A 14760-nucleotide genomic window follows, 5' to 3' on the forward strand; every position below is an offset into this window, starting at 1 on the left:
GTTTAGAAAACTAGTCCCGTCCGAATAGTGCTTAAGTCTGTAAAATTGATTAATCACATCCAAAAAAGTTGTTTATATAACGTACATTTCTGTATTTATATATATATATATATATATATATATATATATATATATATATATATATATATATATATATATGTGAATGTATCAGACCAAAGGGACAATCCTTCTTTTCCTTCTTACTGCTGCTAACCAAGCCATGTGACGCCGCTTTGTTAACTCGGAGACCTGAGATCAAGGTGCGGGAAAGCTGAAAAATCGCACTCCATTCAGATTATTTTTCCATGCCGGTCATGAGTAAGAGTATGGCAGTTAATTACACAACAAGCTTTTACCATTGTAACTTATTTTTTAGCTGTAGAGAGCAAACAAAACAGTCTATTATCAATCCAATACAATACATACAGCAGCGTCCATGTCCCAAAGTCCCAGAATGCATTGCGTTGCTGACGTCATGTTCCCAGACTCTATATATGGAGGTTCTAGGAAGTCAGGTGATTGTTTGGGCGTGCCCCAGCCCCGAACTTTAGTTAATACCAATTAACTCCATTTCAGTCAGTTGTGCCACTGTGAGGGAGGAGTTACAAGAAAGAATGTGAAGACAAAATAAATCTATATAAATTTAAGTTTGTAGTTTGTTAATGGAGATGATGATTTTGCAATTGTACTGTCTTGATTAATGCTTAATTTGCTATAAACAGATATACTGTAACCTGAGTAGTAATAATGCTTTTGTTTAAGTACAAATATGTAGCCCTGTGATTAATGCTATATGGAAAATGTATTGTGTAACTTCACTAAAATTAAGAAAACTGCTTACTTGCATGAAATGTATTTGACTGATTTAGAGTAGAAACACTTATGTATTAGAAATAGTTGTTATGATAAATGGACAATATAGTAGTTAAGGTGTATTTCACAGACAGATAAGAGGAAAAAGAAGAGGAAAAGTACTAAAGCAGTGCACCGTAAACAACTGAAAGCCTCGGCAGAGGAGTTGGCAGCACTCCAGGTGATGACATCAGAAGAACCAGCGTTCGACATCTGTGTATAAAAGACAGAGAGAGAGACTCGACGGACGGATACTGAACAAGCACAGTATCCCTCGACGCCTGATACCAGCTGATTATACCTTGATTTTGAAACTTTACTATTGTACTTTGATGCAACTTTTGTTAACTTTAATAAAACTTGTATTTTATTATTGACAAGTTATGGTCTGCAAGAGTAGTAATTTAAGAGCCATAAGTAAGAACTGACCACAGGGAAGTCTGCTGAGCAAGTTGTAAGTACTTTTGTACAGAGTCGACTTTCATTACCTACCTTAGAATAACAAATAAATAGGTAAAAGGTGTATAGATAAAGGAGACACCATAAAACAAGTTTATTTAGAATATATTTAATTATCCTACAACATGATATAATATTCACTGGCGAGTGCAATTAAACAGTTTATTAGGAACAATCAAAGCTGACTTTCAAACTGAATATTTTGCATCATTACTCCAGTCACACAATCCTTCAGAAATCCTTTTAACAACCTTATTTTCTATAAAAAAACATGTATTGTTCTAATAATAATAATAATAATAATAATTATTATTATTTTTTTTTTAGCGGGGATAAATTGAAAGAACAACATTGTTTTTACATTTGTTACAGATCTATTTGTTACATTTATATTATTTACATCAAGCTTTTGAATGGTATAGTATTGTATATTGTTATCGAAACTTCACAATATTTCACTTGATTATACATTTAGTCAGGAATTATAGTTTGGAAAAAGTCTTTGGAAAAAGTCTAACTAGTAAAATGTGGTATGTACCATGTTTTTACTATGGTAAATATGAGTTAACGATAGCGTTTATTCTGAAACCACAGTAGCCACAAATGTACAGTTGTCTGAGATGTCATGAAATATTCTTTAACATCATGAACAATAAAATGTAGTCATCGTTCTGCTATGGTTTATTTTCATAATAGGTAAACACATTAACATGGTCACATTTCACTTAAGCAGCTGCACAATGTGACACAGAGAGTCCTCTCTTGAATCCAGAGATCCGGACCTGCTTCAATGTAAATCGGTAGCTTGGTGGTTCGTGACTGTTGTCTTGCGGCGCGCCTTTTTTTTAGCGCGTGTTCGAAACCTGCACCAACACAGACTTACTTTATTTTTATTTTTTTGTTTATCCTACTTCAGCCGCAATGGGTGATCATACCAATAACTTGTAATCTTTACATGAATATCAGAATCATGCAATGAGCAAGCCTCAGTTCCTGGGGAAAAAAGGTTCCTGGTACAATTGTTCCGGGTAATTTCGGTGGAAACGCGGCATTAGATTGACATCATTACTGATGATGCTGTACGTCAAGGCCACAAACTCATTTAACCTGTCCAAAACCAAATGGCTTATGAGTAAAAGGAAATCTGTACCATATGAACTGTCATTAACTTGCTGCTTGAGTGTCAAAATGTCTTGCACAATTTCATCAATTACTTTCATTTTTTCAAAACATTACGCAAAATCGTCTATTGATAATTGTTTAGTACCGTCAACTGTGAGTGACGTAACTTCCCAATGCAAACACACCCAATAAAATGGCCCCACCCCTGTCACTTGATTGACATGTTTCTGTGTAGATGTCGGAAATTCAAATGCAAAAGGAATTGCAAATCTATTTGAGTTTTGGCAGTTTACATGCGCATTGCAGAGAGAGTGAAAAAGCAAATGTGGTAATTAATATTGCTATTTAAAAATGACAGGCTCAGCTCGTAAGATATGGGAAACACAATTTCAAACGGAATTTGCATTTCCATTTTAAATGTGGCAGACACTGTGCGTTCGCTTAAACGAAAATGCAAATGGTAATGTCACATTTTATGCGTCCACAAATTGAAAACGCAATTGCAAATACAATTTGCAATCCCTTTTGAATAATGTCCGGAATATCATTCCATATTTTTCGGCAGCACTTGTTTAGTTAAAAGTAGACATGTCAGGCTTTCTATAGATATCTCTAACATGTCTCGTCGTTGAGTATTCTTTGAGTTACAGTTAATTTTAATGACGTGTTTGTAAATGAAAATCAGTGCAGACAAAGCCTGCAGAGACAGCACACCTAGTTTGTTATCTTCATTTTATAAGTTGTTATGGAAATGTTTAGTTTTGTTAATTTGGCATTGATTGCATTTAAACCAGATCATTCTCTGCAGATAATTAAAGCAATACAAAGACAGAACTCTGTTTGGTTTTTCATTCTAAGTCTCTACAAATTGTTATTGAATTGGAATTTCCACAACAAAGTGCACACAGTTTTGTTGTTATTATGTCTGTACAAAAAAATAGTCCCTTTAACCTCATGCGCGACGGAACGAATCACTCCCCGAGACGACTCGTTCTTCCCGAGTCATACACAATTGTCAGAAGGACACATCACTACTCTCGTCGCTTCGCTCCAGTCCAGCGGGAGGCGCTAAACATGTACGTTTGTTTGACAAACACCATTTAACCTCAGAGGAAGAAGTTCAGTTTCGCCGCGCTCTCTGTTGTTGTTATGTCGGTGTGCTGCCTTAATACAAACGGTTAGACACGTTTCTAAGAGAAAAATTTAGTTTTTGAATCAGTTCAGTAAAATACCTGTAATATTCTCATCCTAACAATCGTGACTGAGTTTTGAAGCGAGCAAGAATATCTGGAGGAGTTTATCATCTGAACTGAGATCTGCTGCCATGAAGATGCAGTTTGTGAAAGAAGAGAGAGAAGAGAACACGAGTGAACCAGACACCAGCACAATAAAACACGAGGAACCAGAAATGCTGAGAATAAAACACGAAGATCCAGGAACCTGGAGAATAAAACACGAGGAACCAGAAACCTGCAAAATAAAACACGAGGAAAAAGAATCCTTGAGAATAAAACACGAGGAACCAGAAATGCTGAGAATAAAACACGAAGATCCAGGAACCTGGAGAATAAAACACGAGGAACCAGAAACCTGCAAAATAAAACACGAGGAAAAAGAATCCTTGAGAATAAAACACGAGGAACAAGGAGGTTGGTGTTTATTCTTCATTCATCTTTAATTATATGATTTTTCCTGGGTGTGTGTATATATATATATATATATATATATATATATATATATAAAACACAAACAATTAGGCCTACTAGATACATTTTATGTTGAAATTCTTGGATCTTTGTCTAAAATAATGCATGCTGATAAATGGCAATTTTTCAAAACGAAATTCTTAATTTCTTAATAATTTTATTAACTGTATTAGAATCATTAAAATGTATTCAATATAATAATCTAACCTTTGCAAACATAGCATACCTAAAGAGCAAAAACTGAAGAAGTTTGTTTGATTTTCGTTCACTTAATTTCCGTGAAAATAGCTGCCGTTGTTGTGTAATAGCATATTCAAAACAGGCTCATTAAAACACAAATGCACACAAACACACGAGCTGAAATGTGCGTCTTTACAAAATACAAATAGATTATAAAGCATGTGTAAACCACACACAAGATGAAATGCACATAAAGAACGCTTAGATTATGGACTGGGTTGAGCATGAGGAGCTGAATCTTCACAAAGGCGCTCATTGCTCTTAAGGAAATATTACGATTCCGCTCACATGCTCTGGCGGGAATACTCAAAATAAAATGCATTTTGCACTCCAGTTCTACTACACACCCTCATTCCCCACGGGTCTCCTGCGAAATATTCTGACTGCCCAAAGGTAAAACCGGCCAAACTGGCCGCTCTCGCGAGATTTGCATGGGGCCCGCGGGAGCCCAGACCCGATGCAACCCTCTATCCAGCATCCCGATACAACCTTCCATGAACCGCAAGCCCAATATTGACAATAAATGTTAAATTGAAGATGGTTTGTGATTTTTTTTTTTTCTTCTTCTCCTATTTATTCATGAAAAAACGATCACTGTCAGGCTAGATGGTAAAAGAAAGCGATTGCAATTTATTTTACATGTAAACATCATCAATACCAATTTGAAATATCAAAGGTATCACAATATTATCTATTTACAAATATCAAAGCCCTTTTTATTAACAATGTAGAACCTTTTTACAAGATCTCTATTGAGAGTGAGGAGTCACATGTTGATTTGGGAGGGGTCTGAGCAGGGGGGCAGGGTTTCATATTTTATTGAAGCGCCACTAGGTGCCGCCATTGGCTAGCGGACCCCCACCTGCTGTTAGCATTCCATTGACTCCCATTCATTTTTGTGTCACTTTGACAGCGAATAACTTTACATCTGAGGCGTTTATAGACTTCATTACAACACTGTTTCCATCACCTGGAGGCTTGTAGATGGACCCAGCCACAGCAGAAAGACTAGTAACTTTCCAAAGACTTGTGGCTTTTAAACTCCTGAATCGTGTAGTAACTTACACCAAAAACAAGATAATTCACAATGTCCATATGTGCGTGGAGGTATGGTCCAGGTCTCTGTGGCATTCGGGAAAAGAATAATAATAATAATAATAATAATAATAATAAACAAAGCAGATTCAAGATGGTCCTCGCACCTCGGTGCTCGGGCCCTAATAATAATAATAATAATAAACAAAGCAGATACAAGAGGGTCCTCGCACCTCGGTGCTCGGGCCCTAAATAACTATGATTACAGTGCAGCATTACCAATCCCAGCTTGTAGGCCTGCTTCACCTGCTGCTGTAGGTGACAGGGAGACTCCTGACAGACCAGGCTCTTGTCTTCATGACAACAATATCTAATACTTCATGTTGAGCATAAATATAAAACCTACCGATAAAGGACACCGTCAACATTGACGGCAAAATAGACTGTTTGACAGGTGCAATATTTGAAGAGCGATAATTATTAATTTATTTTTATTTTTTAAATTACATTTATATCTCAATTTATGTCAACCTATAGACTTTCAAACATCAATGTGTCATTAATTAATATGTATTTGTGTACAAAATTATATATAAACATATTTTCCTATTCTATTTTGCCTGGAAACGCTTCCTACGTGCTTGCATGTCACGTGAAAAATAGGCGTCGGTTCTATTTCTAGCATGCACGCGTTTTCCGCGCTGCTCGAGCCGCGCCTGAGAAACGCGTCTCAACGCAGGCAGCCTGCAAGCTCTAACCTGTTAACATGGAAGCCGAATTAAAAACGGACACGCCACGCAGCTGAGATGCTTGCGCCACGCATCTAGTGTGTCGCAGGCCTTAGAATCAGCTGCAGGGCGGGATTTGCGCTGAACGTGGAGACTTCTGCCACTTAATATGTTCATTTGGAAACACGAAAATGTACTTATTTTCCGCGCACAAAATATTGCATTCCGTCATTTGGTACACACGTGCACCGCACTGAAAGCCCTGTAACAAAACGGTCCGGTACGAATACAGGTACCGTTACACCCCTAATATATATAGCCTTTAATCTCCTCAAAATAACTGTGCATATAAACCATGAACAATTTAAATATAGCTGTATTTATAAAATGCTAAATAATGACTTAATTTTGGGAGGCTATATAAAGCATGAACTGACTATTTACTAATGCTTAGATGAGTGCAGCTTTTATGAAGTGTTACCAATGCATTTAATGATGTTAACAAATCAAAAAATAATTTTAGTGTTACCAAATCCTTAAATAATTTTAAAGTGTTTTGATTTTATTGACTCATAAGCATTTGTGAAATAGTTGTGCTTGCATCACAGCTTAGTCTTCATCTGTGAGGTGAACAGATTTACTGTTACATCGATGAGATTATGTAAATTCAGATAAATGTCATGTCACAGGGTGTCAGAGGTAGGGATCGACCGATATGCATTTTTCAGGGCCGATACCGATTATTACAGATCAAGGAGACTGATAACCGATATTTTGAACCGATATGTGTCTAGTGTAAAAATTAACATTTATGTCAAAATTAAGAATAAAAAGGCCTCTGACAAAGACTCTTTAAATTATTTTAACACATCTTTAATTCTGAGAACTGTTCATAATAACAACATTAATATTAATAAAAGTGGGACCACAGTATGTTTCATGATAACAACATTAATATTAATAAAAGTGGGACCACAGTATGTTTCATGATAAAGCCTATGGATATTTTACTACAGCTAAACAGTTTAGGGAAAGGGAAGTATTGGCATCAATAATTTACATGTTAGAAATGTGCAATAGGTTAACCTCTCATAATTATTTTCTGATGACTAAAACATAACCTAAAATAATAGAGGTGACTACTCAATTAATAGTCTAATGCAAATCAATGGATTAACTAAAAAAACATACACATACACAGTACACACACACGCGTATATATATATATATATATATACATGTGTATGTGTGTGCTTTTTTAGTTAATCCGAATGTGATTCGCGGATTAGTTGCACAGCTTAACCATCATAGATTGAAAGTTTATCACAGGACTGAAAAACACATGCAAGTTTAACAGGGCAGAGAGAGAGAGAGCGCGAGACAGAGAGAGCGTGAGAGAGGCATAGAGAGCGTGCACGAGAGAGGCAGAGAGAGTGCACGAGAGAGACAGAGAGAGCGCGCGAGAGAGACAGATAAAGAGCGCGCGTGAGAGATACATAGAGACAGATACATAGATACATAGATACATAGAGACAGCGATCCGTCTTCAAACAACACGAGCGCTTTTTTGTTCTCTCTCCCTCGCGCATATTAATCAATTTACACAATGGTGTCGATGTTTAAATCATTTAAAATGAGAATGTAAGTGTGCTCACCCCATTTTTGTTTGTAAGAAAAAATATTGCAATATATTGCAGAAAAATAAAATATCGCAATGTCATTTTTTTTATGTGTTAAATGTTTGTTTGACTGTTTATCACGGCGATACAAACTAGGAAGTATACAGGACAGCGTCATCCAGAAACGTGCAATGTGAGATTACTGACAATTTATGTTATTAGCATAGGGTTATTAGTCAAATGAGAGAGCGCGGCCGCGGAGATAACTTAATAGGGAGCTCGCGTCGCATCAGGGCGTCAGAGCTCGCGCTTGATGCCCTTTCAGCTCTTCAAAATTGCATAATGGTAAATCTGAATATGTATGATAAATTATTTTGCAATCATGTTAGAATAAAGCAATATTTCTCCAAATATGCTTAATTTTTTTGACTAAGAGCCCTAACGGAACGGACGCTGTTCAGTGAAGCTATGTGAACAACACACACAACAAAAAAAAAAAACGCGGCAGACATGAGTGAATTCATTCGTGTTGATAATCTATTCACAATATAACGTTAAGTTGGCCGAATGGTGTGAGAAGTAGGTTTTAGTTTCACTATCTCCGCACTGATGTGATGATCCGTTAAAGCATATCACTGCAATGACGGACATTGACCGGGAATTCACAGTATAATAACTGAACGGGGCTTGTCATCATAAATCTATTATATTTAGGTGTTTTGCAACTTCAGTGTAGTGATTTATTGCAACTTCAGGAACGTTTACTGCATTCTTACCTTCGAGAGATTTCAGAGAGAACTTATTGATGTGTGATGATGATCACTGAAGCAGCTCCCTCCTGTGCTTTCGGTGTGAGAGCGGAACATTTTCCAGCAGCACCAGCCGTATTGATTGGCCAGGCTCGTGACTCCAGGGCAAGGGCGTAACTTTGGGTCTACCATTGGGGGGGTTAAACTTGCGGCATATTTATTAATTAATTAATTTATTGAATAATTTTCTTGTGTAAAAGGTAACATGCTAATTTGCATAATTTAATTATGCCCCCCCCCCCCCCCCCCCGAAAAAAAAAAAAAAACGGGTGACTGTATTGGAGCAAAAAGCAACATAAGTTATAATTCAGTGACATTGGTTCTACACAGTCCCTGGCACCCTCTGGCTTTACCTCACAGGACACTGGCAAACCAACATCTAGCCAGCCAACTCCAGTCAACAAAACAGCATAATAACAAAAACAAAAATAACCGCATTAAAAACTTTCAAATAGAGAAAATGAAAGTGCAATTATATTATCACTTTGCATGAAATAAGACTCAAAAGTAGATTAAAAAAATAATAATAATTGTGTTTGCATTTAGCCTCTGATAACATCAAATTCAGAAACTGAGAAAATAAAAGTGTGGACTGACGTTAACCTTAGTTGTGCTTTGATTCATTTTGTCACTTTGCAAACTCCATGCAAAAAAAAAAAATTATATATATATATATATATATATATATATATATATATATATATATATATAATAATAATTATAATATATTATAATCATCTCAAATTGAACCGGAGGTGGTAAATTCCTAATAATAATTTAACGTTACGTAATTTTTTAGGTATTTTAATAAGATAGATACCTAAAATACGTTGCGCATACAACACAATTAACGCGATCATTATAAAGGTATTTGAACAACAAAACACATCCACTTGCACATATTTGACAATCGGAATATCAGATATATCCTGCTATAGCTAACAAATTTGTGAAATTAGAATAAAAAAGGAAATAATAGCAGATCATCAGTCATCAGCGCTGACAAGCAATGAATGACGCGTCTCCATGGGAACCATAAAGCGATACTAAGATCAATAACGGTCGCCTTGAAAAACTTTTAAACTTACGTGTGAAAAGGTTAAGTAAGGCTTACATTTAAATGTGTCTTTGTTTTGTTTTGAGTGTATGGTCAATAAATAAAGTAATTAAAAAGATGGGCACAAAACATGTTTGTCATGTATCTACTCCCCACACTTTGAGAAACGCTCAGCTAACTTAACAGCCAATTTTGCGGGGTACCTCCGTTTGGTCAGGATTTTCTTTTCTTTTTTTTTTCTTTTTTTGGCTGGTGTCGACAAACAATGAAAAATTGTTGTCTGGCTGCCTTTCAGTGTCCTTTTCATCTTTCCGTCAGCTTTTTCCACCCATTCATCCCAGGGACTGCGCAAAATAGTGAACAAACTTGGTAGAGAAAGCAGGTTGGGTAATACCAAGTAGTCGGTGCGGGGGGCGGGGGGTACATTACAGATTATTTAAAATATGATACTATCTTTCTTGCTGGCAAATGAAATTAATAAAGAAAACGAACAAAAGTATTTATTCTGAATATTTCATATTATTTTAATCTGAATGGTTTGATGATATTGAGGGGGTTATATTAGTTGGATCTGATTTTTGGGGGGGTCATGACCCCCCTAACCCCCCTGCAAATTACGCGCATGCTCCAGGGTGTCCGCGGGGTTTTAAAAAGTATTAAAAAGTGATAAATCAAAATAGTCAAATTAAGGCCATTAAAAGTGTTAAATGTGGTCTCAGAGGTATTATTTTTTTCCAAATTAGGTATCATTTTTTCAGACTATCAGGTGTCCTATTCTGATTGAAATTCTATCTGCGTTCGCGTTAGTTCGTTTAAATATGGGCTTTAGCATATCTGGGCAGATAATCAAAGATCTTTCGTCTCCGTCTCAACGTATGTTTGATGCTGACGTCATATTCAGTGGTCGTTCGGCATCATCTCAGAACACTGCGCGCTCAACAGAAGTGGCTGGTTTCCGTTTTATTTTAGACTTGCTTCAAGGCATATCTTCAAAGACTGGACAACCATCGTCGTCTTCATGGGCAAATGCAAGTTTTCTAATAGATTTACTGATAGCGCTGTTTCTCACACATGCAAAGAGAGAGAGAGCGAGAGTCTTACCACGCTGAATCGACACGCTATATGTAAACTATTCTTTGTTGTCTTCTCCTGTCAAAATAACGGAGTTCATTTAGAATTATTCATATTCATTTTCGAACAAGCAGAAGACATACCGGTTTCTCTGGTAGTGGGTGGAGCTAATGCGCAAATGGCAATTTCATTGGCTGGCGCTGATTTAGTACCGTCCCTGTTTTGATTTCAGCAAATCAGTTTGACCAAACGCTTACAACGTGATTAATATTCATGAACCCAGCAGCTCATCAATTCATAGTGCATTGTATATACATTAGTATGATAGTAGAATTAGTAGTAGTATTATCTTTTAATAATAATTAATTTGATCTATTACTATTTTGTTACAGAAACCCTCAATAACCAAAAATATCTTAAGTATCACCACCAGTCTTAAGTTCAGTTAAAATGACAAATATGCATTCATTAGGCCTTAAAGTAAATTTTTACATAAGGGCATTGTGCTAGAAATATTACTATTATTTAGTAAAATGTATGTGATACTGCTACTACTGTTGAAAAAAAATTAATTTTTTTTTTACAAATTTAAATTGAAGAAATAAATCACAATATTTCTTCCATGTTTTAATTTTAATAGCAAATCCCCTTTATTTACCAAAAATAAAATGTTTAAATTTCATAAATTAAAAGACAAATTAAATTTGGGTGAAACTTGTTTACTGTTTTTCATAATTATAGACGGTTTCATCGGGCGCACGCGCCTGGACCTAAGTTAACTTCCGGTCTGTGTTATATCGGTCTGGCTGCAGTGCCTTCTACAAACGCAGTTAAAGCCAAGGTGATGAGTAGACTGAAATTGGGCTCAGGTGGTTGTGCTGCGGGATGTGTTTCCCATACATTTATTTATTTTTGGAGACTCGCCACAATTTTAAAACTGATCGATTTTCAAAAAGGCTTCGTTAAATAAACACGAGTAACATAACATTACGTAACGTACTGCACGTTTAATAATAATAATAATTCCTTACATTTGTTTAAATATCAAAACGAGGCACAGTTGTTTTTATATCGCTGCATCTCTGAAAGAAAGACTTGCATGTTATATGCCTTATAGCAGCATATGAGCGTACCAGCTCTGCTTTGTTTACAGCTGTTACTGGGGAAACCTCTATTTCTCGCGCTTTATGTCTATGCTTTAAAACATCTCCTGCTGGCAAATAATGAATTTGCATTTTCATTAAGTCCGCCTGATCCACGCAGCAAACATATTTTGTTTGTTATCAAAAAATATCTACTCTAGAGAGACTTGACTGTTGTTATTGATTCTATTTGGAAGTCTACCGGAAGTTAAGTTAGGTCCACAAAAGCGCTCACGCGCATTAACGTTTGTTTATGTTGATGCCGTTGAAACCATCTATATAACATGTAGAAAAACTTTAAACACAATAAGTATAAAGAATGGCATTGGTTTTATTTTTAGTGTAAAAAGTAATTTTTTTTTTAATTGGCATATTTTTGTGTTTTGCTTTGGTACCGAAATTGGTACAGAGAACCGTGGATTTTCATGGCTATCGGTACCGAATATTGAAATTTTGGTACCGTGACAACACTAACAGGAAGGCTTATTGTTCGGTGTGTAAAAAAAACATCAATGTCAACTGGATGGGAGCTAACGCACTTCGGTCGCGTATGCAATCCACTAAACATAAAAATGGAATGCGTGCTCGGAGAGAGCAGTTAATTCTACCAATCTCAGCTGTCTGCGCGGCTGCACCTCCACCACCACTGCCGCAAATTCGTGGCGCAGTTTTTGAATCCGCAACAGTTCATAGAATCCGCAACAGTTCATAGAAGATGCCCGTTTGTAATGCATCAACTTGCAATGAATGTCAGCCAGTGTGCTGGAACTATACATTCTCTCCATTGCAAATTTTATGTAGTTTGTTTTATTTTATTTACTAAGTTTTATTTACGAAGTTATTTACTCTAAATCTATTCTTTTTTCTATGTTATATATGTCAAAATCTGTGTAAATAATAGAAAGGTCGCTGATTAACACTTGCAATTCAGTGTCGTGATGGTTTTAAAAAATATTCTGAAGGTAGTAAAAAAGGTATTAAAAAGTAGTAAATTTAACTTAAGGATTGCTGTATATACCCTGGACTCACAACAAATCAGACCGACAATGGGCAGGGCTTAGTAGGCCACAGAGCGGTGCGCTCTGACTGAGGTGGCTGGATCAGTGCCAGATCCCTTATTTCAAAATAAAATAATCTTATCGGCAAATCGGTTTTGAAAATGGCCGATGCCGATAACAATAAAAATGCTTAATATCGTCGCCAATAATCGGTCGACCCCTAGTCAGAGGGTCAGTATCAAATGAGTTTGAAATTATTATTTGCAGCACAAATAAGTATTTTTAGAATTTGTTTAATTCCTGAAACTGTCAGAAAAGGACAAGGCCTAATAGATATCTTAAGATGTAATGAAAACAGCACAATTAGCAACAACGACAAAAAAAAAAAATATATATAGTAAAGTAGTTACTAATAGTAAAATAGTTTTTTTCTGGTGATTAAAGAGATGTTTAAGTCTCTCTCACTCTCTGTCTGCCAATCGGCTCATGCCCATCTCTCTCTCTCTCTCTCACACACACACACTCAGTCAGCACTCACACAGAGTGACAGCGTGAGATCAGATGTCTGACAATTTTTTTTATTTTAATCATAAAGTGTTGTAAAGTCGTGAAACTATGCATATTTCCTCTATCACATGTTCTCTAAATGAAAAATGGTTTTGAAATGTTTGGAAGCTGCAATTTAAAAATACAAGACAATTAATGTTTCCCTTTTTACTGTTATTTCAAAAAATCACCATGGCAAAACCATTCAACTTATCCAAAATCCATTCACAGTTTATGTTCCTCAATGTCTTGGCATCATGTAGACAAAGTTTGGTGTGTATAGTGTACTTCCCCTGTGAGGAGTATGCATTAATTCACAACGGTATCTTCCCCAAAATACATATTTGAATCAAAATAGCTGACTTCCTGTTGGTCGTAGCTTATGACTGTGAATTAGAAAGTTGTCCGTCTTGATAAGAACAATTTAGGTAAACGGTTGAAAGTCCTCAGAGGATTATTTCAAATTCCAGAGCATGCTTTTTTTAAACAGCCCTGAATAGCTGACTTCCTGTTTGGCGAAGCCGATGACATATAGCATGAAAGTTGTTCAGCTCAATGAGATCTATAAGTGTACTGAGTTTCATATAAATACATGCAAGTATGTGTAAGCTATGGTTCAAGAATGTGTTCCAGGGGGCGCTGTAGAGCCCCTGTGCCACGCCCGGGTCCTAGCCTGTGTGTGGCAATTTTCAAGAGTTTTTGAGCATGTTAAGGCCCCCCAAAACCCCCGGAAGGTTTAATGAAAAAAAAAAAAAAAAAAAAGAATAATCCTTAGGGGAACAATAGGGCTCTTCGCCCCTTCAGGCTTGAGCCCTAATAAGAAACAAAGCAGAGACAATAGGGTCCTCACACCTAGGGATGTGCAACAGTGATCGAGTACTCGACCGCGACAGCGATGATCGATCACGTAAATGATGATCAAAATTATTATTTTTTTTTTTTTTTATTGGTTATGGCAGCAAGTTGGGCGGCGCCCTGGTCTCTGATTGGTTAGCTTCCCACTTGATGCCTCAGAAGACGTAAGAAGACATAATTATGGCCTCAAAGTCACGTAGTGATGGCTGGCTTCCCTTTGAGAAGAGCGATGAAAAAACAGTTCAGGGTAAGCTGTGCAGCGCCAAGCTGTCACACAAATCTACAACAAATACAATGCGCTATCATCTAAAATTTGTACATAAAATATCTGCCGATAACAGAGCGACAACTCAGACGAGCATTGAATCACCTGCCGTAAGACCTAAATGCAACGCAGGCAGAACCGAGAAGACGACAAAGCTATTCGCTGAAATGGTGGTGAAATATTTGCTGCCCATTAGTTTCAGGGACAGAGAAGGTTTACTTGTCCAGTGGTACCTGGCTGTCCCTGCAACATCTGT

At 36.6% G+C, this 14760-nt stretch overlaps 1 protein-coding gene across 3 annotated transcripts in view; it reads left to right on the forward strand.

Annotated features, from left to right (window-relative positions):
* Positions 1-3552: 3552 nt before the first annotated feature.
* Positions 3553-14760, forward strand: part of LOC127953394 (zinc finger protein 501-like) — a 485311-nt gene continuing 474103 nt past the window's right edge. For all 3 annotated transcript variants that reach the window (XR_008153158.1, XR_008153159.1, XM_052552630.1), the window contains exon 1: positions 3553-4082. Coding sequence is in view for 1 of the 3 variants with exons in the window: in XM_052552630.1 (XP_052408590.1) it covers positions 3758-4082 (325 nt within the window). In the remaining 2 variants the exon portion in view is untranslated. The remainder of the gene's footprint in view (positions 4083-14760) is intronic.

Source organism: Carassius gibelio, chromosome B3 (assembly GCF_023724105.1).
Source record: "Carassius gibelio isolate Cgi1373 ecotype wild population from Czech Republic chromosome B3, carGib1.2-hapl.c, whole genome shotgun sequence".
Taxonomy (NCBI): domain Eukaryota; kingdom Metazoa; phylum Chordata; class Actinopteri; order Cypriniformes; family Cyprinidae; genus Carassius; species Carassius gibelio.